At 36.5% G+C, this 26,446-nt stretch overlaps 1 protein-coding gene across 8 annotated transcripts in view; it reads right to left on the reverse strand.

Moving 5' to 3' along the window:
- Window positions 1-26,446, reverse strand: part of NOL4 (nucleolar protein 4) — a 399,753-nt gene that overhangs the window by 30,241 nt on the left and 343,066 nt on the right. For all 8 annotated transcript variants that reach the window (XM_059894059.1, XM_059894058.1, XM_059894055.1 and 5 more), the window contains one exon: window positions 24,231-24,411. In XM_059894059.1, coding sequence (XP_059750042.1) covers window positions 24,231-24,411 — 181 coding nt within the window. The remainder of the gene's footprint in view (window positions 1-24,230; window positions 24,412-26,446) is intronic.

Raw genomic sequence — 26,446 nt, forward strand, 5'->3', positions numbered from 1 at the left:
AAAATGAATTCAGTAAAGTTGCAGGATACAAGATTAATATACAGAAGTCTGTTGCTTTTCTATACACTATAATGAACAATCAAAAAGAAAAAGCAAGAAAACAATCCCATTTAAAACAGCATCATCAAGCAATGAGAGAGAAGATGGTGGAAGAGTAAGACGCGGAGATCACCTTCCTCCCCACAGATACATCAGAAATACATCTACACGTGGAACTGCTCCTATAGAACACGCACTGAACACTGGCAGAAGAACTCAGAACTCCCAAAAGGCAAGAAACTCCCCACATACCTGGGTAGGGCAAAAGAAAAAAGAAAAAACAGAGACAAAAGAATAGGGACGGGACCTGCACCAGTGGGAGGGAGCTGTGAAGGAGGAAAGGTTTCCACACACTAGGAAGTCCCTTTGCGGGCAGAGACTGCGGGTGGCGGAGGGGGAAGCTTTGGAGCCACGGAGGAGAGCGCAGCCACAGGGGTGCAGAGGGCATAGCGGAGAGATTCCTGCACAGAGGACAGGTGCCAGCCAGCACTCACCAGCCTGAGAGGCTTGTCTGCTCACCCACCGGGGTGGGCGGGGGCTGGGAGCTGAGGCTCCGGCTTCGGAGGTCAGATCCCAGGGAGAGGACTGGGGTTGACTGCATGAACACAGCCTGAAGGGGGCTAGTGCACCACAGCTAGCCGGGTGGGAGTCCGGGAAAAAGTCTGGAGCTGCCAAAGAGACAAGAGACTTTTTCTTGCCTCTTTGTTTCCTGGTGCGCGAGGAGAGGGGATTAAGAGCGCTGCTTAAAGGAGCTCCAGAGATGGGCGCAAGCCGTGGCTATCAGTGCGGACCCCAGAGATGGGCATGGGACGCTAAGGCTGCTGCTGCAGCCACCAAGAAGCCTGTGTGCAAGCACAGGTCACTATCCACACCACCCCTCCAGGGAGCCTGTGCTGCCTGCCACTGCCAGGGTCCCGTGATCCAGGGACAACTTCCCTGGGAGAACGCACGGCGCGCCTCAGGCTGCTGCAACATCACACTGGCCTCTGCCGCTGCAGGCTCGCCCGGCATCCATACCCCTCCCTCCACCCGGCCTGAGTGAGCCAGAGCCCCCAAATCAGCTGCTCCTTTAACCCCGTCCTGTCTGAGCGAAGAACAGATGCCCTCAGGCTACCTACACGCAGAGGCGGGTCCAAATCCAAAGCTGAACCCCGGGAGCTGTGCGAACAAAGAAGAGAAAGGCAAATTTCTCCCAGCAGCCTCAGGAGCAGCGGATTAAATCTCCACAATCAACTTGATGTACCCTGCATCTGTGGAATACCTGAATAGACAACAAATCATCCCAAATTGAGGAGATGGACTTTGGGAGCAACGATATATATATATTTTTCCCCTTTTCCTCTTTTTGTGAGTGTGTATGTGTATGCTTCTGTGTGAGATTTTGTCTGTATAGCTTTACTTTCACCATTTGTCCTAGGGTTCTGTCCGTGCATTTTTTTTTTTACTTAAAAATTTTTTTTTCTTAATAATTATTTTTTATTTTAATAACTTTATTTTATTTTATCTTACTTTATTTTATTTTATTTTATCCTCTTTCTTTCTTTCCTTCTATTTTTTCTCCCTTTTATTCTGAGCCATGTGGATGACAGGCTCTTGGTGCTCCAGCCAGGCGTCAGGGCTGTGCCTCTGAGGTGGGAGGGCCAACTTCAGGACGCTGGTCCACAAGAGACCTCCCAGCTCCATGAAATACCAAATGGCAAAAACCTCCCAGAGATCTCCATCTCAACACCAAGACCCAGGTTCACTCAACGACCAGCAAGCTACACTGCTGGACACCCTATGCCAAACAACTAACAAAACAGGAACACAGCCCCATCCATTAGCACAGAGGCTGCCTAAAATCATAATAAGGCCACAGACACCCCAAAACACACCACCAGACGTGGACGTGCCCACCAGAAAGACAAGATCCAGCCTCATCCACCAGAACACAGGCACTAGTCTCCTCCACCAGGAAGCCTACACAACCCACTGAACCAACCTTAGCCACTGGGGACAGACAACAAAAACAACGGGAACTACGAACCTGCAGCCTGCGAAAAGGAGACCCCAAACACAGTAAGATAAGCAAAATGAGAAGACAGAAAAAACACACAGCAGATGAAGGAGCAAGGTAAAAACACACCAGACCTAACAAATGAAGAGGAAATAGGCAGTCTACCCGAAAAAGAATTTAGAATAATGATAGTAAAGATGATCCAAAATCTTGGAAATAGAATAGACAAAATGCAAGAAACATTTAACAAGGACCTAGAAGAACTAAAGAGGAAACAAGCAACGATGAACAACACAATAAATGAAATTAAAAACACTGTAGAAGGGATCAAAAGCAGAATAACTGAGGCAGAAGAACGGATAAGTGACCTGGAAGATAAAATAGTGGAAATAACTATCGCAGTGCAGAATAAAGAAAAAAGAATGACAAGAACTGAGGACAGTCTCAGGGACCTCTGGGACAACGTTAAATGCACCAACATTAGAATTATAGGGGTCCCAGAAGAAGAAGAGAAAAAGAAAGGGATTGAGAAAATATTTGAAGAGATTATAGTTGAAAACTTCCCTAATATGGGAAAGGAAATAGTCAAGTCCTGGAAGCACAGAGAGCCCCATACAGGATAAATCCAAGGAGAAACACGCCAAGACACATATTAATCAAACTATCAAAAATTAAATATAAAGAAAACATATTAAAAGCAGCAAGGGAAAAACAACAATAACACACAAGGGAATCCCCACAAGGTTAACAGCTGATCTTTCAGCAGAAACTCTCCAAGCCAGAAGGGAGTGGCAGGACATATTTAAAGTGATGAAGGAGAAAAACCTACAACCAAGATTACTCCACGCAGCAAGGATCTCATTCAGATTTGATGGAGAAATTAAAACCTTTACAGACAAGCAAAAGCTGAGAGAGTTCAGCACCACCAAACCAGCTTTACAACAAATGCTAAAGGAACTTCTCTAGGCAAGAAACACAAGAGAAGGAAAACACCTACAATAACAAACCCAAAACATTTAAGAAAATGGGAATAGGAGCTTACATGTCGATAATTACCTTAAATGTAAATGGATTAAATGCTCCCACCAAAAGACACAGACTAGCTGAATGGATACAAAAATAAGACCCGTATATATGCTGTCTACAAGAGACCCACTTCAGACCTAGGGACACCTAGGTCTGAAATATGAACAGACCAATCACAAGCACTGAAATTGAAACTGTGATTAAAAATCTTCCAACAAACAAAAGCCCAGGGCCAGATGGCTTCACAGGCAAATTCTATCAAACATTTAGAGAAGAGCTAACACCTATCCTTCTCAAACTCTTCCAAAATATTGCAGAGGGAGGAACACTCCCCAACTCATTCTACGAGGCCACCATCACCCTGATACCAAAACCAGACAAAGATGTCACAAAGAAAGAAAACTACAGACCAATATTGCTGATGAACATAGATGCAAAAATCCTCAACAAAATACTAGCAAACAGAATCCAACAGCACATTAAAAGGATCATACACCATGATCAAGTGGGGTTTATTCCAGGAATGCAAGGATTCTTCAATATACGCAAATCAATCAACGTGATACACCATATTAACAAATTGAAGGAGAAAAACCATATGATCATCTCAATAGATGCAGAGAAAGCTTTTGACAAAATTCAACAGCCATTTATGATAAAAGCCCTGCACAAAGTAGGCATAGAGGGAACTTTCCTCCACATAATAAAGGCCATATATGACAAACCCACAGCCAACATTGTTCTCAATGGTGAAAAACTGAAACCATTTCCACTAAGATCAGGAACAAGACAAGGTTGCCCACTCTCACCACTATTATTCAACCTAGTTTTGGAAGTTTTGGCCACAGCAATCAGAGAAGAAAAAGAAATAAAAGGAATCCAAATCGGAAAAGAAGTAAAGCTGTCACTGTTTGCAGATGACATGATACTATACATAGAGAATCCTAAAGATGCTACCAGAAAACTCCTAGAGCTAATCAATGAATTGGGTAAAGTAGCAGGATACAAAATTAATGCACAGAAATCTCTTGCATTCCTATACACTAATGATGAAAAATCTGAAAGTGAAATTAAGAAAACACTCCCATTTACCATTGCAACAAAAAGAATAAAATATCTAGGAATAAACCTAACTAAGGAGACAAAAGACCTGTATGCAGAAAATTATAAGACACTGCTGAAAGTAATTAAAGATGATACAAATAGATGGGGAGATATACCATGTTCTTGGATTGGAAGAATCAACATTGTGAAAATGACTCTACTACCCAAAGCAATCTACAGATTCAATGCAACCCCTATCAAACTACCACTGGCATTTTTCACAGAACTAGAACAAAAAACTTCACAATTTGTATGGAAACACAAAAGACCCTGAATAGCCAAAGTAATCTTGAGAATGAAAAATGGAGCTGGAGGAATCAGGCTCCCTGACTTCAGACTATACTACAAAGCTACAGTAATCAAGACAGTATGGTATGGGCACAAAAACAGAAATATAGATCAATGGACAGGATAGAAAGCCCAGAGATAAACCCACACACATATGGTCACCTTATCTTTGATAAAGGAGGCAAGCCTATAGAGTGGAGAAAAGACAGCCTCTTCAATAAATGGTGCTGGGAAAACTGGACAGGTACATGTAAAAGTATGAAATTAGAACACTCCCTAACACCATACACAAAAATAAACTCAAAATGGATTAAAGACCTAAATGTAAGGCCAGACACTATCAAACTCTTAGAGGAAAACATAGGCAGAACACTCTATGACATAAATCACAGCAAGATCCTTTTTGACCCACCTCCTAGAGAAATGGAAATAAAAACAAAAATAAACAAATGGGACCTAATGAAACTTAAAAGCTTTGGGACAGCAAAGGAACCCATAAACAAGACGAAAAGACAACCCTCAGAATGGGAGAAAATATTTGCAAATGAAGCAACTGACAAATGATTAATCTCCAAGATTTACAAGCAGATCATGCAGCCAAATAACAAAAAAAACAAACAACCCAATCCAAAAATGGGCAGAAGACCTAAATAGACATTTCTCCAAAGAAGATATACAGATTGCCAACAAACACATGAAAGAATGCTCAACATCACTAAGCATTAGAGAAATGCAAATCAAAACTAGATTGAGGTATCACCTCACACCGGTCAGAATGGCCATCATCAGAAAATCTACAAACAATAAATGCTGGAGAGGTTGTGGAGAAAAGGGAACACTCTTGCACTGTTGGTGGGAATATAAATTGATGTAGCCACTATGGAGAACAGTATGGAGGTTCTTTAAAAAACTAAAAATAGAACTACCATACATCCCAGCAATCCCACTACTGGGCATATACCCTGAGAAAACCATAATTCAAAAAGAGTCATATACCAAAATGTTCATTGCAGCTCTATTTACAATAGCCAGGACATGGAAGAAACCTAAGTGTCCATCAACTGATGAATGGATAAAGAAGATGTGGCACATATATACAATGGAATATTACTCAGCCATAAAAAGAAACGAAATGGAGTTATTTGCAGTGAGGTGGATGGAGTTAGAGTCTGTCATACAGAGTGAAGTAAGTCAGAAAGAGAAAAACAAATACAGTATGTTAACACATATACATGGAATCTAAGGGAAAAAAAAAAAAAAGGTCATGAAGAACCTAGTGGCAAGACGGGAATAAAGACACAGACCTAATAGAGAATGGACTTGAGGATTTGGGGAGCGTGAAGTGTAAGCTTTGACAAAGTGAGAGAGTGGCATGGACATATATACACTACCAATTGTAAAATAGATACCTAGTGGGAAGCAACCGCATAGCACAGGGAGATCAGCTCGATGCTTTGTGACCACCTAGAGGGGTGGGATAGGGAGGGTTGGAGGGAGGGAGATGCAAGAGGGAAGAGATATGGGAACATATGTATATGTATAACTGATTCACTTTGTTATAAAGCAGAAACTAACACACCATTGTAAGGCAATTATACTCCAATAAAGGTTTAAAAAAATAAAAATAAAAAATAAAACAGCATCAAAAAGAATAAAATACCTAGGAATAAACTTAACCAAGGAGGCGAACAACCTATACTCTGAAAACTATGAGACAGTGATGAAGGAAATTAATGATTATGCAAATAAATAGAAAGATATCCCATATTCGTGGATCAGAAGAATTAATATTGCTAAACTGTCCATACCATCCAAAGCAATCTACAGATTTAATGCAATCCCTGTAGAAACACACATGACATTTTTCACAGAACTAGAAAAAATAATCCTAAAATTTATATGGAACCACAAAAGGCCGTGAATAGCCAAAGCAATCTTGAGAAAAAAAGAACAAAGCTGGAGGTATCACACTCAGTGACTTTAGACTATACCTCAAGGCTACAGTAATCAAAACAGTATGGTACACTTCATAGGTGGATTCTACCACACACTTAAAGAAAAATGAATGCCAATCCATCTTAAACCCTTCCAAAAATTTGAAGAGGTGGGGACACTTCAAACTCATTTCACAGTGGAAGATCTTTCCGGATACCAAAGCCAGACAAGGACACTACAAGAAAAGAAAAGTATAGATCTATATCTCTGATGAATATAGATGCAAAAATTCACAAGAAAATATTAGTAAACTTAATTCAGCAACAACACATTAACAGAATTATACACCATGACCAAGTGGGACTTATCCCTGGGATGCAAGGATGGTGCAATATGTGCAAATCAATAAATGTGATACCTAATATTAATAGAATAGCAGAAAAAATATCATATGATCATCTCAACAGATGCAGAAGCATTTGACAAAATATGTCTTTTTATGGTAATTAAAAAAAAAAGAACCTCAACAAATTGTGTATAGAAAGAACATACCTCAACATAATAAAGGCCATATAGGATGAAACCAGAGCTAACATTTTACTCAATGGCAAAAAATTGAAAGCTTTTCATCTAAGATCAGGAACAAGACAAGACAAGAGTGTCCACTCTAACCACTCTTCTTAAGCATGGTACTGGAAGTCCTAACTGGATCTATTAGGCAAGACAAAGAAATAAAAAGCATCTAAATCAGAAAGAAAGAGGTAGAACTGTCATTATTTGGGGGTATTATTAGTTTATATATAGAAATTTCTAAAGACTCAACCAAAAAAACTGTTGGGAATAATCAACAAATTCAGTAAAGTTGCAGAATATAGAATCAACACCCAGAAATCAGTTATGTGTGTTTTTTATGGTAATACATTTGAATTTTATTCTATAAGAAATGTGAAACCACTGATTTTTTCTTTTTATAATTCAATTTATTTAATCTAAAAACGTGTTTATGTAACTAACAGTGAAACATGTGAAAAAGAAATAAAGAAAATGATCCCATTTGCAATAGAATAAAAAAATGTAATACTTATAAATTTAACCAAGTGAAAAATCTATATAATGAAAACTACAAGGCCTTGATGAAAAAAAAATTGAAGACACAAATGGAAATATATTCCATATTCACGGATCAGAAGAATTAATATTACTGAAATGTCCATACTACCCAAAGCCATTTATAGATCCAACACAATGCTGATCAAAATTTCAATACCTTTTTTTTTTTTTTACAGAAATAGAAAAATAATACTAATAGCCAAAGCCATCATGAGAAAGAAGAATAAAGCTGAAAGCATCAAACTTCCTGATTTCAAACTACACAATAAAGCTAGAGTAAATAAAACAGTATGGAACTGGCATAAAAATAGACACGTAGACAAATGGAACAGAAACAAGAGCCTAGAAATAAGCCTCTGTATATACAGCCAACTAATATTTGACAAGGGAGCCAAGACCACTCACTGGGGAGAGTGTTGGGAAAACTGAAACAAATGATGCTGGGAAAATTGAAATTGGAACCATATCTTACACTGCTCACAAAAATTAGCTTGAAATGTATTAAAGACAAACAAGAATACCTGATACCATAAAATTCCTACAAGAAAATAGGAAAATCTCCGTGACATTGGTTTGGGCAATTATTTTTTTGGATATGACACCAAAAGCACATGCAATAAAGGCAAAAATCAACAAGTGGGACAACATCAAATTAAAAAGCTTCTGCACAGCAAAAGAAATCATCAACAAAATGAAAAGGCAAACTACGGAATGAGAGAACATATGTGCAAACCACATATCCGATAAGAGGTTAATATCCAGAATACAAAAATTCTTACTCAATAAAAACAGAAAAAATACAATCCAATTAAAAAACGGCTCCCTGACTTGAGACTATACTACAAAGATATAGCCATCAAGACAGTATGGTACTGGCACAAAAATAGAAATATAGATCAATGGAACAGGATGGAAAGCCCAGAATAAACCCACACACCCATGGTCAATTAATCTATGACAAAGGAGGCAAGACTTTACAATGGAGGAAAGACAGTCTCTTCAATAAATGGTGCTGGGAAAACTGGACAGCTACATGTAAAAGAATGAAATTAGAACATTCTCTAACACCATACACAAAAATAAACTCCAAATGGATTAAAGACCTAAATGTAAGACCAGACACTACAAAACTCTTAATGGAAAACATAGGCAGAACACTCTCTGACATAAATCGCAGCAATATCTTTTTCAATCCGTCTCCAGAGTAATGAAAATAAAAACAAAAATTAAAAAATGACACCTAATTAAATTATAAAGCTTTTGCATAGCAAAGGAAACCATAAACAAAATGAGAAGACAACCCACAGAATGGGAGAAAATATTTACAAATGATGAGACCGATGAGGGATAAGTCTCCAAAATTTACAAACAGCTAATGTGGCTTAATACCATAAAAACAAACAACCCAATCAAAAAATGGGCAGAAGACCTAAAGAGACATTTCTCCAAAGAAGACACACAGATGGCCAAGAGGCACATGAAAAGATGCGCAACATTGCCAATTATTAGAGAAATGTAAATCAAAACTACACTGAGATATCTCACACCAGTCAAAACGGCCATTATCAAAAAGTCTAAAAACAATAAATGCTGGAGAGTATGTGGAGAAAAGGGAACCCTCCTACACTGTTGGTGGGCATGTAAATGGGTACAGCCACTATGGAGGACAGGATGGAGGTTCCTCAAGAAGCTAAAAATATAGCTACCATATTATCCAGCAATCCCACTCCTGGGCATATATGCAGAGAAAAACATGGTTTGAAAGGATACATGCACCCCAATGTTCATTGCAGTGATGTTTACAATAGCCAAGACATGGTAGCAACCTAAATGTCCATTGACAGGTGAATGGATAAAGAAGATGTGGTACCTATATACAATGGTACTAAGCCATTAAAAACAATGAAATAATGTCATTTGCAGCAACATGGATGGACCTGGAGATTATCATATTAAGTGAAGTAAGTCAGACAGAGAAAGACAAATATCATATGATATCGCTTATATGCAGAACCCAAAAAAGTGATACCAATGAACTTATTTACAAAACAGAAACAGACTCACATATTTAGAGAATGAACTTAAGGTTACCAAGGGGGAAAGGTTGGGGGGGGGAGGGATAGATTGGGAGTTTGGGATTGACATGTACACACTGCTATATTTAAAATAGATAACCAACAAGCTTCTACTGTATAGCACAGGGAACACTGCTCAGTATTATGTAACCACCTAAATGGGAAAAGAATTTGAAAAAGAATAGATACACGTATACGTAAAACTAAATCACTTTGCTGTACAGTTGAAACCAACACAACATTGTTAGTCACCTATACTCCTATAAAATAAAAAGTTAAAAAAAAGGGCAGAGGAACTAAATAGACATTTTTCCAAAGAAGACATCAAAATGGCTAACAGGTACATTCAGATGCTGAATGTCACTTTTCAACAGAGAAAGGCAAATCAAAACCACCTCACATGTGTCAGAATGGCTGTCAAGAAAACAAGAGAAAACAAGCATTGGTAAGGATGTAGAGATAAGAGAATCCTTGTACATTGCTGGTGGTAATGTAAATTGGTTCAGTCACTGTGGAAAACAGCATGGAGGTTCCTCAAAAAATTAGAACTATCATATCATCCAGCAATTCTACTTCTGGGTATATATCCAAAGGAAATCAAAACAGGATATTGAAGAGATATAACCACTCCCATGTTTATTGCAGCGATATTCACAGCCAGATGTGGAAACAACCTAAGTGGTGTCTGTTAATGGATGAATGGATAAACAAGTAGTGGCATATACATATAAACTACTTGTTTATATACCATTACTTGTGTATCCATATACACACACACACACACACACACATACATATATATACACACACAATAGAAAATTATTCAGCCATGAGAAAGAAGGAAATCCTGCCATTTGCAACAACACTGATGGACCTTGAGGGCATTATACTAAGTGAGATGTCAGAGAAAGACAAATACTGTATGATATCACTTACATGTAAAACCTAAAATATCCAAATTCATAAAAACATATTGCAGAATGGTGGTTACCGGGGTCTGGAGGGTGGTGGAACTGGGGATATGCTGTTTATGGTTACAAACTTGAAACAAGTAGTAAATAAGGTCTAGAGATCTAATGCACAGCACAGGATGGTAGACAAAAATACTGTATTTTAAACTTCAAAAACGCTAAGAGACTAGAGCTTAATTGTTTACACCCCAGAAAAATAGATGATAATTATTTGACATGCTAGAGGTGTTAGCTAACACTATGGTGGAAATCATATTGCAATATATAAATGTATTAAATCAACAAATTGTACACCTTACACTTACCCAATGTTAAATGTCAGTTATATCTCAATAAAAATAAATGTCCACATTTAATTTACAATTATCCAAAACTATGAAGAAAACAATAACTCATGTGAAATACAAAGTATTTATACTGAAAGATTATCCTTATTATCTTTTAGTCAATAAAACTTGGAGGTAAAAATAAGATTCAAGGAATGTAGAATTTTAAGAAGCAGTGTTTGGAGACAGAGTGCACATGCCTGCATTCCCTCAGTAATTTCTTATCAAATATTTGCTTTGCAACAGTCAAGAGATATAAATGTTAAACAGGACCATTCTTATGAATCCAGACAAAATATTTTTTTGTGCATGTGAAGGGAGATGGGATTGATGAAATCAATCCATGGAGGTCAATGTCCTCCTCCAATTTCTCATCTTTGTTTTTAACTTGCAATGAAAGCAAATTAATATTTTACAGGAAACAGAAGAAATCATGGGAACAGGCCATCGTTGGACAGAGTGGTGGGAGAATAGCCCATGGAAGATGAGGATATGAATGAGGTGATTATTATAAACACACAAGAACATGTCTGCTTGGAAAGATCACACCAAAAATAAACATAGTATGACTTTTCTCCGAATTATAGACACACTGCGTTTATAAATATGTTTTCAGGAACTGTGTTAAGAAAACATGATTATTCCTACCATACTTCTTCAAAGAACAATGAAGAGAAATTTATATTGCCAGAAATAGGAACCAGAAAAAAAATCCCTAAATATAGAGTAGTGTACAATCTACCTATAGATATATTCAGAGTACTCAAGAGGATTATATTCCCTAATGGGCTTAAATTACCAGAAATAATTTGTTTCTCCCTGTGACCATAGCGATATTGGTCAGAATGTTAGTCAAGACACATTTAATTTTGTAATCTTTTGTTAATTCTGGAACTGAGTGAGTGGACCAAACAGCAGCTCAGGAGGTAAAGTTGCACTGTGTGAATGCACATTCAAGCACATCTACTTCCACAAGTTCTAGCACTTGTACCTGGATGGGAGAAGGGGTTTCAGAAAAAGCCTTTGTATATTAGTCAAGAGCCAAATGTCATTTTAAATGACTGTGTGCCTTGAAATCACAAAAGGAAATATTAGCATTCTAATTGTAATCATACTTGGAATTTGAATTTTTTAACATGCAAGAGAAAAAAATAAGGCAACTCTGGCCTTCCTACGCTCTTAGGCAGACTCAAGATCTCTAAGGAGGCTAAGGGAGCAGCCCGGTGCCTGTTTCAGAAAGGTGCATCAATACCTGAACCCAGGAAGGAGGAATATAGAAAGTAGCTAATTCAATTTCCATATAGAGAGTGGGATTTCTGACTTCCTAGAAAAGTAGAACATTCTGAACTCCCCAAGAGACCTCCTTCCTGGAGCTGAGAGCTGGCAAGGCCAGGAAATTTTAACTGGTTTGTTTAGAGAGATTACCAGAGGACATGTCAAAGTTCAAAGGAGGTTGTTAAGAAAAGCAACCCAAGCCAACCATAATGAACTCATGCCACCTGGAAAGCCCCTGAATGGTATACCAGCAGGCTCAAGAAGAAAGGTCCGAGATTACTAACAAAGTCTTTTCTTTTCATCTCTTCAGTGAGTAGGCACAAACACAAAATTCTCAAGAGATCTTAAGAGTACATAAGATCCATTTTACTGTAGAGAACAGGATTTTAGAAAGCTTCTGCCAGAAAGGCCTGATCAATATTGAGCTATAAAACCAATTACATGTGCTGGGCAGTCCAGGGAAAACACAGGGTCACTCACCTCTCTTTTCAGAGCCCTTTCTCTGAGGCTCCCTGATCTACAGAAACCTGCTGGAAGATGTGAGGGCTCAGTCAGATAAACTGAAAGATGCTTCATTTTATTTTGCAGATAATTCATATCATTTTCCAGCAAATGGTTAACATAATTTCCAATCATTAACATTTACACATAAGCATCATCTCCCTGAAACTCTATGTATCTCAATATATATGTGTGCAAAAAATTCAGTCTCAGTTGAATTCTAAGTTATTATTATAGTATGTAGAAGAGCTGGAAAAACAGAATGAGCTCGGTTTCAAAATTGTGGTCACATTTCAAATATGTGGAGTTTAGGCTTGCTTTCTCTAAATGCATAATTACAAATTCTGTTACAATGAAATTCTCTTAAAATTTGTTTCTGGTTTTAAAGTAATCCCAGCCTATGCCAAAAGGTTTTCAACACCTATGTTACAAGTTATTATTAGCTCTTCTCAGACTGCTAAAATAACTGAAAGTTATTTAAAAGCTGAGTAGTTTGAATTAAAAGCATTACTATTTAAGAATCACCAATTAAGTTTTCATAAGGTTATTCATTGACCTCATTTATTTCATTGAGGAGTGAATGATACATAATTAAATGCAAGGAGCCAATGAAATAAATGTAGAAAAGGTTTTCTGCAATAATAAAACCAACCAAGGGTCAATGCAATGGTGTAGCTGAGACAATTAGAGCCTAGAGTTAGTGCTATTCAATAGAAATTTCTGTGGTGATTGAAATGTTCTGTGCTGTTCAATACAGTAGCCAATCACCACTTTGGCAGTTGAACACTTGAAATGTGTCCCAGTGTGACTGAGGAACTGAATTTTAAATTTTATTTGATTTTAATTAATTTGAACGTCAATAGCCACATGTAGCTAGTGGCTATCGTACTGGATAGCACAGATGTTGATAAACTTGTATTTGAAAGAAATGCAGAATAATCAAAATGAGGACAATCAGTAGGATTTAAAGTTTGAAAATACTCTGATTCAAAGTCAGGTCATCAAAGGAACACACATGGGAGAAATGGACTTACTAAGAATAGTTACAATAATTTGGGCACAGTGATGGAAAAATCTCTAGATACAAATGAAGTTCCCACTATGTGCTGTAGAATATGCTTTGACAACTCAGGAGGTTTACTGGAACTCTACTGAGATATAATAACTGCATAATTCCAATCATGTTGACTTCAATTAGATCACGCAATTTCCTTTCTTCACATACTATGTTATAATCATGTGGATCTTCCCCATTGTGTAAAGGACATATGAATTACCCAGAGGGCATTGCTTAACTTCTGTGAACTACTTTAGGCTCTACTCTATAAAGTCATTATCTACACAGTTTTACATAATAGATCTTATGTATTTTTCACACCTGAAACACCCAGCTGGTCTCCTGGAGCAAGATGGTTTTCTCTCCATGCATTTGCACTCCTTGTTTCCACATGGCTAGTGAGCCAGAACAAGTTATTAAGAAGGTAAGGTCAAAGTAAAAAGTATACCTTCCCAATTCCCTACATAACTATGTTAAACATTTCTTTCCTGAATCAGAGGACTTAAACTGAATACATTTTAAAACAGAACATACATGGGTATTTCAAAATATTTGTCGCAAATATTTGATATGAAATACTTTTCTTCCAGTATTGTGCTCTTTGGAGTATTAAGAGGAAAAGACAACAAACACTAAGAAGATATCCTCAACTTCAACTGACTTTCCCCATGCTCAATTAGATTTAATTAAGTTCTCTAAAGAGGCACAATATTTTATTGAAATGATTTCTTTCACTGAGTCATTCATTTATCCATTTACTATTCATTGAGCCATAATATAAGATGGTTACCTACTGACACTGATGATATGATAGTCAGAAAAAGTTACCTTGCTTGCCCTCAGACTGTACAATCTAGTATAAAAAAGAGCACATAATAGGTTAAAAAAGAAAGAGGTATGCCTACAGTGTCATGGGGACATAAAGGAAGTAAAGGTAATGGGTGAAGCAACCAGAAAATAATCATAGAGAAGGTAATAGCTGATACAGATCAGGTGCAGGGGAGGGAATTTCTGTGTGAGATAACCTCAGAAACAGACAATAATATCTGTGGGGGTGAAGAATTCACTCTTAAATAATTAAATATGAGGTTTCTTGGGATACCTGGATCAAGCTATGTGGCAGACAACTGGATATAAAATCTGAAGCTCAAGGCAAAGCATGGAGGAGATTATGCAGCTTTTGGCACATTCTGAAGTTGAAACCATGAGAGCTAGTGGGCTCTCCTTTGAGCAGTGTGCAGAACAAGAGGATTAAATTGACAAGGGAAGGATGCTAGGAGAAACCCAGCAGGGAAGGGCGTGGGTTGAGAGAAAGGACTCGAGGCAGCAAGAGAAGAATTATCTCGTGATCAGGTGACATGGAAGCCAAGAGAGTGGATGTTTCAAGGCTCTAGTTATCGATAGATTCAAATATACCCAAGACATCTGGTAAGATCAAGGGCAAAAAGCATTTTTAGTTTGGCAATAAATGGAATCACTGATAGACTTAACCTGACCAGTTTCAGCCAAATGTTGGCATAAGCAAGTTACAGTGGATTGAAGAGTAAATGGTAGATGAGGAGTGAAGACAGTAAATGAACAGAAGCACTCCTTTGAAAATTTCAGAAGAGAAGTGATGTTTCAGAATGTTGATGCTGAGGGAGAGCAAGAGCCACACACCAAGCCAGTCACACTATTGTGAACCAGCTCTAGTGTGGTGGTGAATCTTACGGCCAAGCTCCTTTAGGCTCATAATTATAGGCTGTGATCCAAAGCATCTTTACAGCTGACAATCCTCAGTATTAGTGAGGAGCAAAGAAGATCACAGATATAAAGATTTGGGCAAACTAGAAATTGCTATACAAATGTTAGTTATTATGGTCATTACTACAATTTGGTCTTGTTAGATTGCGGTCTGTATATCAGCCCAGTTTACATGAGGGTTGAAAAACAAATTGAAAAGTCTGCCCGATGGGGTTTGTGGAGAGGAAACATCGGTAGTTAACTTATGCATTATGCATATAATTTAGACTCAATAGATCCAGTGGATGACTGCAGCGAACAATTGCCCTCTTTAGACAGCTCAGTGTGAACTTCCTGATAGAAAGAAAGCGTTCCAAAGTCCTATGTAATTGGATGTGATAATAATGGCAGGATTGGCTGCTTGCTTGCTTCTCATTTCAGTGGGATGATTTGAATAAGTTCTTTATAAAAACTGTAACTGCTGTCATTTTGATAACACTCCAACTTGAAAATTTGGATTGTTGGGTGCAGACCCTTGCCAGCTCTAAACAAATGGAGGTTGGCTAACAAAGGATTTGAAGCACACCCTTTCCACGCTATGAAGTCTCCAACATGGGCAAGCTTTTACTATTGCTACCATATTCAAACTTAAGCAGGAGTTTATAGAACTCTTTGGAGCCTTCCTCTTTCACCCACAGAATTGTCAACTTCAACCACTGAGCCCTTTGCTTTATCTAAGATAAACCCTTCACCCTGCCATCCAATATATATCAATAATTCTCTTTGTATTTTTTTTTGACTTTGGCACTAGGTGTTCTATTTTTAAAAATTTATTCACTCATTAAGCCAATATGATTGAACACTTACTATATTTCTGGCCTTATTCAAGGGATGAATAAGACAGAATTCCTGCTTTCAAGGAGTGCACATCTATTTAGGGAAAAATATTTGAAAACACATGTCATAATTCAGTGAGATAAGTGCTAGAAAAAAGGTACATGCAGGAGAGTGATTAATCTTCCAAAGAGTGGAAGGGTGAGTGGCGAGGTAGAGTAAGGTTTCACAGAGGAAGTACGATTTAAATCAGTCTTAAAGGATTTTGATGTTTAGACAAGAGGAGGAGGAATGTTTTATCTTTTTGATCTGTTAGTTTCTTAATGTCAGTGATTCTGCCTTATTCAACTTGTTTTCTCTTAATGCACCAGCTATAGACGGAATGTTTGCATCCCCGTCCCCCCACCAAATTCATTTGCTGAAATCTAATCTTCAGTGTGATGGTATTAGGTGGTAGGGCCTTTGGGAGGTGATTAGGTCATGAGGGTAGAGCCCACATGAATGAGATTAGTGCCCTTGTAAGAAAGAGAACTCAGAGAGCTCTCTCATTCCTCCACTATGTGAAAGGGGCACAGTGAAAAGATGGTCCTCCATGGAACAGGAAGCAGACTCTCACCAGACAGCAAATCTGCCAGCACCTTAATCTTGGACTTCCCAGCCTCCAGAACTGTGAAAAAATAAATGTCTCTTGTTTAAGCCACCCAGTCTATGCTATTTTTGTTATAGCAGCCCGAACAGACTAAGAAAGTACTTATTACAGTGAATTGAACATGAGAACCCCAAAATATTTGTTAAGTTAAATCCAAGTATTTTTAAGGTATCTTTTTCCATTCTTCTGCCTTCACATTCTTCTTGAACATAGTACAACCTGCAGAGTTCATGTTCTTATTACATTAGTTTAAAAGGTTCTGCAAATATTATATCTCCTTCCATCTTTGCCCTCCTGTTTATGCTACCAACTCAAATTACTTCCCAGTTTCTCCATTGATGGTCTGAATTCTGACTGTCTTCATCTGTTTTATAAATTAAGTCAGATGTGTAACTAATTCAGCTTGGTCTCTTGAAAGTTGCTGCTCCCTTCCACACTTTTCAGAAGATCTCTACAAATTCTAAAATTAAGTATTCTCAAACTTAGATTAACTGTAGTTGTCAGCCATCAGATATGATGTTGGCATCTCATATCATGCTAATCTTCTGCTATGCCTTTTTAGCTCTCAAGATTTATGTATATGTATATAGTTTTTTTCCCCACAGCTCCAAATCTGTTATAGGGAATGACTATTCTGATGTTTTAAAAATGAAAAACTAAGCTAAAGATAATACCATGTTTAAAAGAATGTTTGGGGTTCCCAGAATTTATGAAGAAAGTCCCCAAATAAAGGGATTTGCAGGTCTGATCAATCTAGGTGCCCTCCTGTGGTTACAAAAGCAAAAACTAAACAAAATCAAAACAGCAGGAGCCAATACCAGTGTTACAGGTAGAATTTGTTTTTGAGAAGAAATGTTATTTAAAGCTCCTTCACAACATGAAATTAACCATTTGCCTTGCTACCATTACTATAGCTAGAGTCCTTTCTCAAATGTGAGCTAGAGAAACTCTCTTGGGTTTAAGCCTAAAGTTGCTATTTACTTAGACTAGTCTTTGCCTTTCTTTTTCTTTCTTTCTTTTTTATTTTTTCACTCAATTACACTCAGCCCAAGGCCATTGCTCAAAGAAAGCCATCTCATTTTAAATTTGCTGCATGCCATTCTGGTTATTCTGTTACTCCGGTTTCTTCTCAGCAATACACAATCTGAATTGCTCAAAGTTGTTCTTTGTTGTGTCTTTAAGAGATCTTTATCTCACCATACAAAAAGTCAGAAGATGCATTAACTAAACACCCAAAAAGTCAACCTGTGTGAGCAAGTCATCTAATTTTCCTGGCCTGTTTCTTTCTTAATAGCCTTTAAAAAATAAAGACGTTGCTATCAAATTATTTTTCAAGTCCATTTAGATTCTATCATCATTCTATGGTGCTGAGGTTTTTTGGGGGGGAGAATTATATACAAGGCAGACCTCATCACAGCACCATAGTACCTACATTCAAACGACAAATTTATAAAAACTGTTTTCTAATAAAACTTTCTATAAAAACTGCTCACTTATATGGCTGCATACCTGGAACCTATGCCAGATTTCCTATGTGGCTTTTGACCATCACTGAACAATACAACTGGGGACTGAATACCAGTGTATTGTGATTACACGTGTGTGGGTATGTGTATGTGCACTGTGGTATATGCTTCAAGGGACAAATTCAGGATGCTATTAGAGTTATGGCTATACCTGATCTAGACGTGGAGTTCAAGATTTAAAAATGAGCAATAAATGAGGGATGTAGGGGTAAAAAATGATCAAAGAAAACTTCAGGAGGGAGGACCCTGAGGCATGAAGAGCTGGGTAATGTCATTTTTCTAAGAACAATGAAAGCCCATAGAAGGGTTTTAGATAATGAAGTAATATGATCAGATTTTCCTTTTCTTAAAGATTACCTTGGTTTCTCTGTGGAGAATGGGTAGAAGGGCAAGCAAACTTTTGGAGCCCTACTCATTAATAATTCATAGCAACATTTTCTCTTTAATTTCCCTCTCAATTTTTACTCTTGATCGGAAGTTGCTCCAAAGTTCTCTCTTCTCTTCTCAAAAAGACTCTCTAAAAATATTCTCACTTGTGTTCAATCTTTTCCCTCATTGTATATATTATCTTTCTCCTCACCAGTAGCTCCCTGCCTTTTTCATGAAAACACAACGCTTCCTCCAACTTGCTGAATAAATCAAAGGAGCAAAGTGGGCCACGAAATGTGCAGTCCCACAGGATTCTGCTCAGAAATGTCTCATGATTTGTTTAATGCTCTGTTGTCACCATCTTGAAATTCTTAACTCTTAAATAAGGGGCCCCACATTTTTCATTTGGCATTGGGCTCCCACAATTACTTAGCCATTTATGGAGTAGAGATAAATTATTTTGGTTGTGTTTGAGTAAACATTTGTTCTATACTCTTTTATATGTCATTTCCATGTCCAAAGCTTTGCCCAGTTCTCTTCACTTTTAGTATCAACATGATAAGCTAAGTTACCATTGTCTTTTCCTGATCCTGATATTACATAGATAATTAATATTAGGCAAAATAGACTTTAAAAGAGTTTCTAGATATAAATAGGGATATTTTACAATGATAAAAGCATCAATCCTCTGTCGAGAGGATATAACAATATAAACAATATCTGTACCTAATGACAGAGTGCCAAAATAAATGAAACAGGGCTGTCAGAATTAAAGGCAAAAATAAATAATTCAACAACAGTAGTTGAGATCCCATTACCCTTCTTACAACAATGGATATAAAAAACTAGGCAGATGATCAACAAGAATATAGAAAACTTGAACAACACTGTAAACCAACTAGGCCTAATACCATTTACAAAATACCCTACTACCAACGGCAGAATATACATACTTCTCAGGTACACGTGGGACATTCTCCAGGATAGACCATAATCCGGGTCATTAAACCAGCTTCAATAAACGTGAAAGGCCTGAAATTATACAAAGCCATTGACAGAAGAAATTTGGGAAATTCACAAATACATGGCAATTAAACAACATACTACTAAATAACCAATGGGTCAAAGAAGAAATGATACAGGAAATTAGAAAATACTTTGAGGTGAATGAAAGCAAAAATATAACATACCAAAAATGTAATGCAGATAAGGCAGTGCTTAGAAGGAAATTTATAGCTGTAAATGCCTGTATACAAAGAGAAAAAAAGACTTGGAATAAATGTCTTAACTTTTCAGGTTAAGACACTGGAAAATAAGAGAAAACTAAACTTAAATGTAAGCAAAATGAAGGATATAATAAATATGGGAGTAGAAATCAATGAAATAGAGAATAGAAAAGCCATAAAGAAAATCAATGAAACCAAATGCTTGCTCTTTGAAGAGATCAAGAAAACTGACAAACCTTTACCTAGAATCACCAAAGAAAGGGGAGAACACTCAAATAACTAGAATCAGAAATGACAATAGGAGCATCATTACTGACCTTACAAAAATAAAAAAAGATTATGAAGGAGCATTATGAACACTTGTATCAATAAATTAAATAACTCAGCTGAATGGACAAATGCCTGGAAATACACAAACTACCTACCTGACTCAAGAAGAAAGAGACAATATAAGTAGACCTTTAACAAGTAAGTAGAGATTGATTTAGGAATCAAAAACCTCCCAGAAAAGCCCAGGCACAGATAATATCAGTCCTGAATTCTACCAAACACATAAAGAATATCACTAATTCACAAACTATTCCAAAAAATAGAAAAAATATAGAATAATGTTTTAAGGAAAACATTCCATCTACAATAGCATCACAAAGGGAAATATTTAGCAATAACATTAACAAAAGAAGTGCAAAACTCATACTGTAAATACTATAAGACTTGTTGAGAGAAATTTTAAAAGGTTGAAAGACAGCCCATGTTCAGTCTGTTATTTCCTCAAAATGTTAAACATAGAGCTACAACATATATGAACCAGCAATTCCACTCCCAGGTATATACCCCAAAGAATTGATAACACATATACAGGAACTTTTACATAAACGTTTATAGCAGCATTATTCATAGTAACCCCAAAGTGGAAAAAACCAAGTGCCCATCAGTTGAGCTAAACAATTGATGAATTGCTAAATGCAGTATGACATATCCATAGAATGGAATATCATTTGGCAATAAAAAAATGAAGCATTGATACATGCTATAAGATAGATGAACCTTGAAAACATCATCTAAGTGAAAGAAGCCAGACACAAAAGACCACATATTGAATGATTCATTCATTTCTATGAAATGTCCAGAATGGGAGAGTTTCTGGAGACAGTAGATTAGTGCTTACCAGGGGCTATCACTTACATCAGTACTCGCTTCCATTATATTCTATTACACAGATGGTGAACTCATTGGTTTACAATGTGGCCTCTCATGTCAGAATGCTTGTGTCCAAATCCTGGCCCCTCCTTTTATTATTAAGGAGGGATTTTTGGCAAGTCACTCAACCCTCTGAGCCTCACAAAATAGGTTTCAATCATGTTAGAAAAAAAGAAAGTGGTAGCTAGGCATGATTTTTTCAAGTGGGGGAAAGTTCAGTTTTATAAAAAATTTCCCCCAAATTGCAGAACATATCTCATAGGACTGTATAAGGATTGAATGGAGACTACACTGAAACACCATAATAACACAATAAGTGGTAGTTATTGTTATTAATGTTCTATAAATTAATTTCCTAAGTGAACAATTTTTCAAATCTAAAAAATCTGTGTCAATAAAATCTTTAGTGACGAAACTTTTTTTTCCCCCAATTTTTTGATTTGGTGGTTAAGTTCTGAACTACCTACCAGTTCTTACTTATATAAAATATTTAAAAAGAAGTGTTAGCATTTCCAGCTTTACGGGCTAAAAGAAGGCTTAGCTTTTGTTTATGTTTTCCTTTTCTGGTCTTGGACTTGCTCTTTCCTGCTGATGTGCTGTTCAAATAAAAATAAGAGTTGAAAACAGCTGAGAAGGCTCACTAGCTGGCTTTTGAAAAACTGAATATACACTTAAAACTTAATTTTTTTTTCTGAAATAAGCTGCTTTCTTTTTCTCTTCCACTTCAGGCACCCGTCTTTTGAGCTGGAGGGCAATTGATATAGACTAAATCTCAGTGATCCTGTCCTTACAGGACCTTTAATTTTAAGGCAGACCAAAGACCCCCAGCCTTCCAGCAGAAACACTCCTGAATACACTCGGAGCATGTTTCTAGTATTGTAGAGGTAAGTAATTTTCTAGAGTATATACTCATTTGGTACTAATAATGCAATTCCCTCCCAAATATATTAGAAGCTCATCAAGCCTAATTCAAATTTTCAAATTGGTCTTTGTTTCCAGGCATTTTCAGTGGAAAAAGATAGGAAGTATGTTTTTCTTTTAAAACAAAACTACACTGAGCTCTCAATGATACTACCTATTCAAATACAAGATTATGGAGTTTTTGCTTAAACTTATTGATTTCACATCTGTATCTACTTTGCCCTCTGCTGAAAATCCCAGCTTTCGCTGACACCAACATAACTACAAATTTGCTTTAAACTATAATACACAGACAACAGTTGCAAAAGAATAATATCATTACTGAAAATAGTTTAAGGTTTTATCATAAGCTTTCACGCTGTGGTGTCAAATTATGCCTTTTGAGATCACTTAGAAAAGTTCCTATCTATGGGGCTGTGCCAACCACTCATTAAACAGATAAAGTTCATTTGCATAATCTTTCTTTCAATATTAGGGATTCTTAAAATCAGATTGTTTAATAATTATGTAAATACGCAAATTGTTTCAAAGTTAAATTTACAAAACAAAGTATGAAAACCAAGTATACTCAGAGAATTCTGGCTTGTATTCCTTTCTTCATACTGTTCCTCCCCCATTCCTCTCTCTACGTAAATTTTAAAAAATTATATGTATCCTTCTTTAATGAATGTTAGCATACTATAAGTACTTTTCACTATCTGGAGTATATAAAGATACCTTACTTTTTATAGCTTCATGTTATTCTCTTATTTGGATGCATTATAATTGAATCAACTAGCCATCTCTTGATGGACATTTTTATTGGTAACCCTTTTTTTGTGCATTTATAAATAACACTGTAACAAATAGCCTTCTGCATATGTCTTCTTGTATTTTTGCCAGTGTATCTTTGAGATAAACTGCTAACGAGATTCCTAAAGAGATTGCTAGGTCAAATGGTAAATGCATATTTAATTTTCCTAGATATTGTCAAGTTTACTTTAAATTTCTGTATTTCTACAAGCAATGCATGAGAGTACTCATTTCCTCCATAGCGTTGTCAAAGGAATATTCTGTAAATATTCAGACTTTTGTTAATCTGACAGAAGCTGCATTTCTCTTATTAGGAGTGGGTTTGAGTAGCTGTATTTAGGGGACATTTGCGTTGCTTTCTATGAGAACTGTGTGTTCATATTTCTAGCCTTATTTTTTAAATATGCAGTTTTGAGTATTTCTTTCTTTTTAGAAGAACTTCACGTATTGGCCTACTAACTCTTTGTAGTATAGGAAGCTAATAACTTTTTAGTTTATCACTTAATTTTTACTTCATTTTTTTTTGTCATGCAAAAGTTGTGTCTGTGTGTGTGCATGTGTCTAATTAAACTTATTTTTCCCTAGATTTTAAGTATAGTTTAGGAAAGCTTTTCCTACAACCCAGTTATAAAAAGTTCACCCATGTACTGTATTCCTAATATATGTATGGCTTTATATTACACATTTGGAATTTATTCTGGTATATAAGCTCAAGAAATTCCTAAAAATTTACCAAGCACGAGCCTGTACAAGCTGGTTCCAGTATACCACTCACTGCTGGTGGGACGCGCCACTGTCACTGACAAGCTGTTGGCTGGAGATCCATGGATTGTTTCTGTGTGTTGTTTCAGTTTGTATCTTCTTAGGTATAATGACTGTGTATGTTTCATCAAGTCAATAAAGTTCCTGGTGCCTCAAATTTTCCAAATTAAAAACCTCTTCGAACATTGAGAAAAGGTGTCATTATTTTTGACGAACAGTACATTACAGCTTCAAGGAAAGAATGTATAACTATTTGGTAAAAAAACGTGCTATTCTCTAGTTGAGATTTTTTGAATATAAAACAGCAATCATTCAGTTGCATAATAGTGCTGCTACTTTTAGAAACAGCAACTGAATAGGGAGATGTCCTTGTAGGGAGATGGACATTATGTGTTAAATGGTCTTGTTTTTCACAGATTGGCACTGACTACTGCTTATAACACTTCATTCAATTTTTTTTTCTCAGGTTTAGGGAATTTAATAACCCCAAATGGACACAAAAACATAATATGTAATAAAGACTCACCACTACTAGAAGCATCGTTCAGATTTAGCAGTCCCCCTCCGAGCCCTCTGTAACTATGGTAACTGTAGGTCCCATTTCCGTTGATGTACAACACCTCCTGGGAGCCTGAAACAGCTGAGGTTGAGTAAGTGCCCTGGGCCGCCTCTGGTTTACACTGTTTGTCAGCTGGAGCAGATTCATCCTGCAATGACAATAGTATTTCATTATTTATCAAATCACTGTGCTATTTCACCTTGAACAGGACTATCTTATTGTTATCTACATGTCTGCATTGAACAAGAAGAAAAATATAGTCAACGTTAAGTCAGTACATATGCACATTTTCAACAACTTTGCTGAAAACTAAAAAAAGGAAAGCAAAGTAACAATGTGAGACAGATTGGAGATGGAACAATTTGCAATTTCCAACTGAATTTAAAATTACGTGAAGAGAGTTGTTCACAATAGCCAAGAGAAGGAAGTAACCTAAACGTCCATTGACAAATGAATAAATAAGGAAAATATGGTATATAAATACAATGCAATATTATTCAGGCTCAAGAAAAGAAGAAAATCCTGTCATCTCCTACAACATGGATGAACCTTGAGGACAATGCTAAGTGAAATTAGCCAATCACAAAAAGATAAATATTGCATAATTCCACTTATTTTCGATAAATTAGTCAAGCACATAGAATCAGAAAGTCGAATGGTGGTTGCAACGGTCTGGGGGAGGGGGAGGTGGGGAATTGTTTACTGTGTGATTCAGTCATGCAGGATCGGGGGAGTGGTTCGGGGGAGAGGGATCTGTTGCACAAAAATGTGCATGTGGTTGACAATATTGGAAATTGTTGGGAGGGTGAACTTTACATTAAAAAATTTAAAAAAAAATTTAAAAAGAACTAGTTAGGTTTAAAAAAATTACATGAAGAGAAATAACAATTTGCAAAAAAAAATTTGCAAAAATTGGCTTTCTTGAAATTCCTTTTTTTTTTTTTTGTAGTTTGCTCTCTCATGTGCTCTCTCTCTCTCTTTTATTTTACGGCTATAGGAAAATTTATTGTGTGCTGATTCCACACCAGGCCCATTACATGCATCACAACAGCCTGACAAAGACTTGAGTAAACCCAGGCTTTTCAGCTTGTTTTTCTTTTCTTAAGTTGCACTAGTGTCTACAAACCATGCTTCCAAACTTCTAACCAATGAAAGTTGTATGGACACAAATTATAATTGGCAATAAATTGTATATATGTTCATAGCAAAGCAGATTGAATGAATTTCCCTTCAGCTGTGAGTTTATAAAGTCTAAAATATATACAACATATATGACTTGTCTACTGCATTCTTCATCATTTATTCTTTTTTTAATACGAAGGAATTAGAAACAGATTTCTAATAAATTCTTAAGAGTGTTTTTCATAATCAGAAGTATTTTTCAGCTTATAAATTTAGAGTGCATGTTTAGGGAAACAAACTTTCAAATACATTTTTTTTTTTTTTTTTTTGTGGTATTAAGTACTGGAAAAAGAGGAAAAGTGGAATAAATTTGCTCTATGGACCCAGTAGTATTGCTATAGCCAGAGATATTCTAATCTTTCATGCAGTGAAAGCATTGCCATGTCTATAAGAACTATGAAGTTATGACTTTGCTCTTGTTCTTCTGATCTTTTCAACTATAACTGACCTATTCAACTCTATTATACTCAGCTGTAGATCTTAGACGTGATTTATAAGCTTTTCATCTTTTCATTTCTAGGTAAGTAAGATTATGAAATAAACAGCAAAATTCCTCAATGTAAATTAAACTGAAAATAAGAATTTTCCTAGCATTGCCTTTAAAAAAAAACATGAGCGGATGTAAATTGGTATATGAACTAGAAAGTCTAATTGTAATTCCTTGCATTTAAACCTTAGAAATCCCTGTGAAGGTAAATTACTTTAGAATAACACTCTTTCCTGGGAGAAACTGCATTAAAGAAGGGACCCATACACCATCAGATTTTATTGGTATCACTGGCTTTACTATTTAGACTGGGAAGACAGGAAGTTCCAGATTTTTTTTTTTCTTAATACTGAAAGTTGCTCTTTGCTAAATACCCAACGGTGGTGGGTTTTAGACTGTGGTTCTCTACCAAAGAAGATAGGGGGCCTTCACCAAATTTACCATTTGTAATATGGACTTTTTCTAAAGATATAACAATATATATGTTTTGGGGTTTTTTTGTACTATGATGAAA

This window comes from Balaenoptera ricei, chromosome 14, assembly GCF_028023285.1.
Source record: "Balaenoptera ricei isolate mBalRic1 chromosome 14, mBalRic1.hap2, whole genome shotgun sequence".
NCBI classification, from domain to species: domain Eukaryota; kingdom Metazoa; phylum Chordata; class Mammalia; order Artiodactyla; family Balaenopteridae; genus Balaenoptera; species Balaenoptera ricei.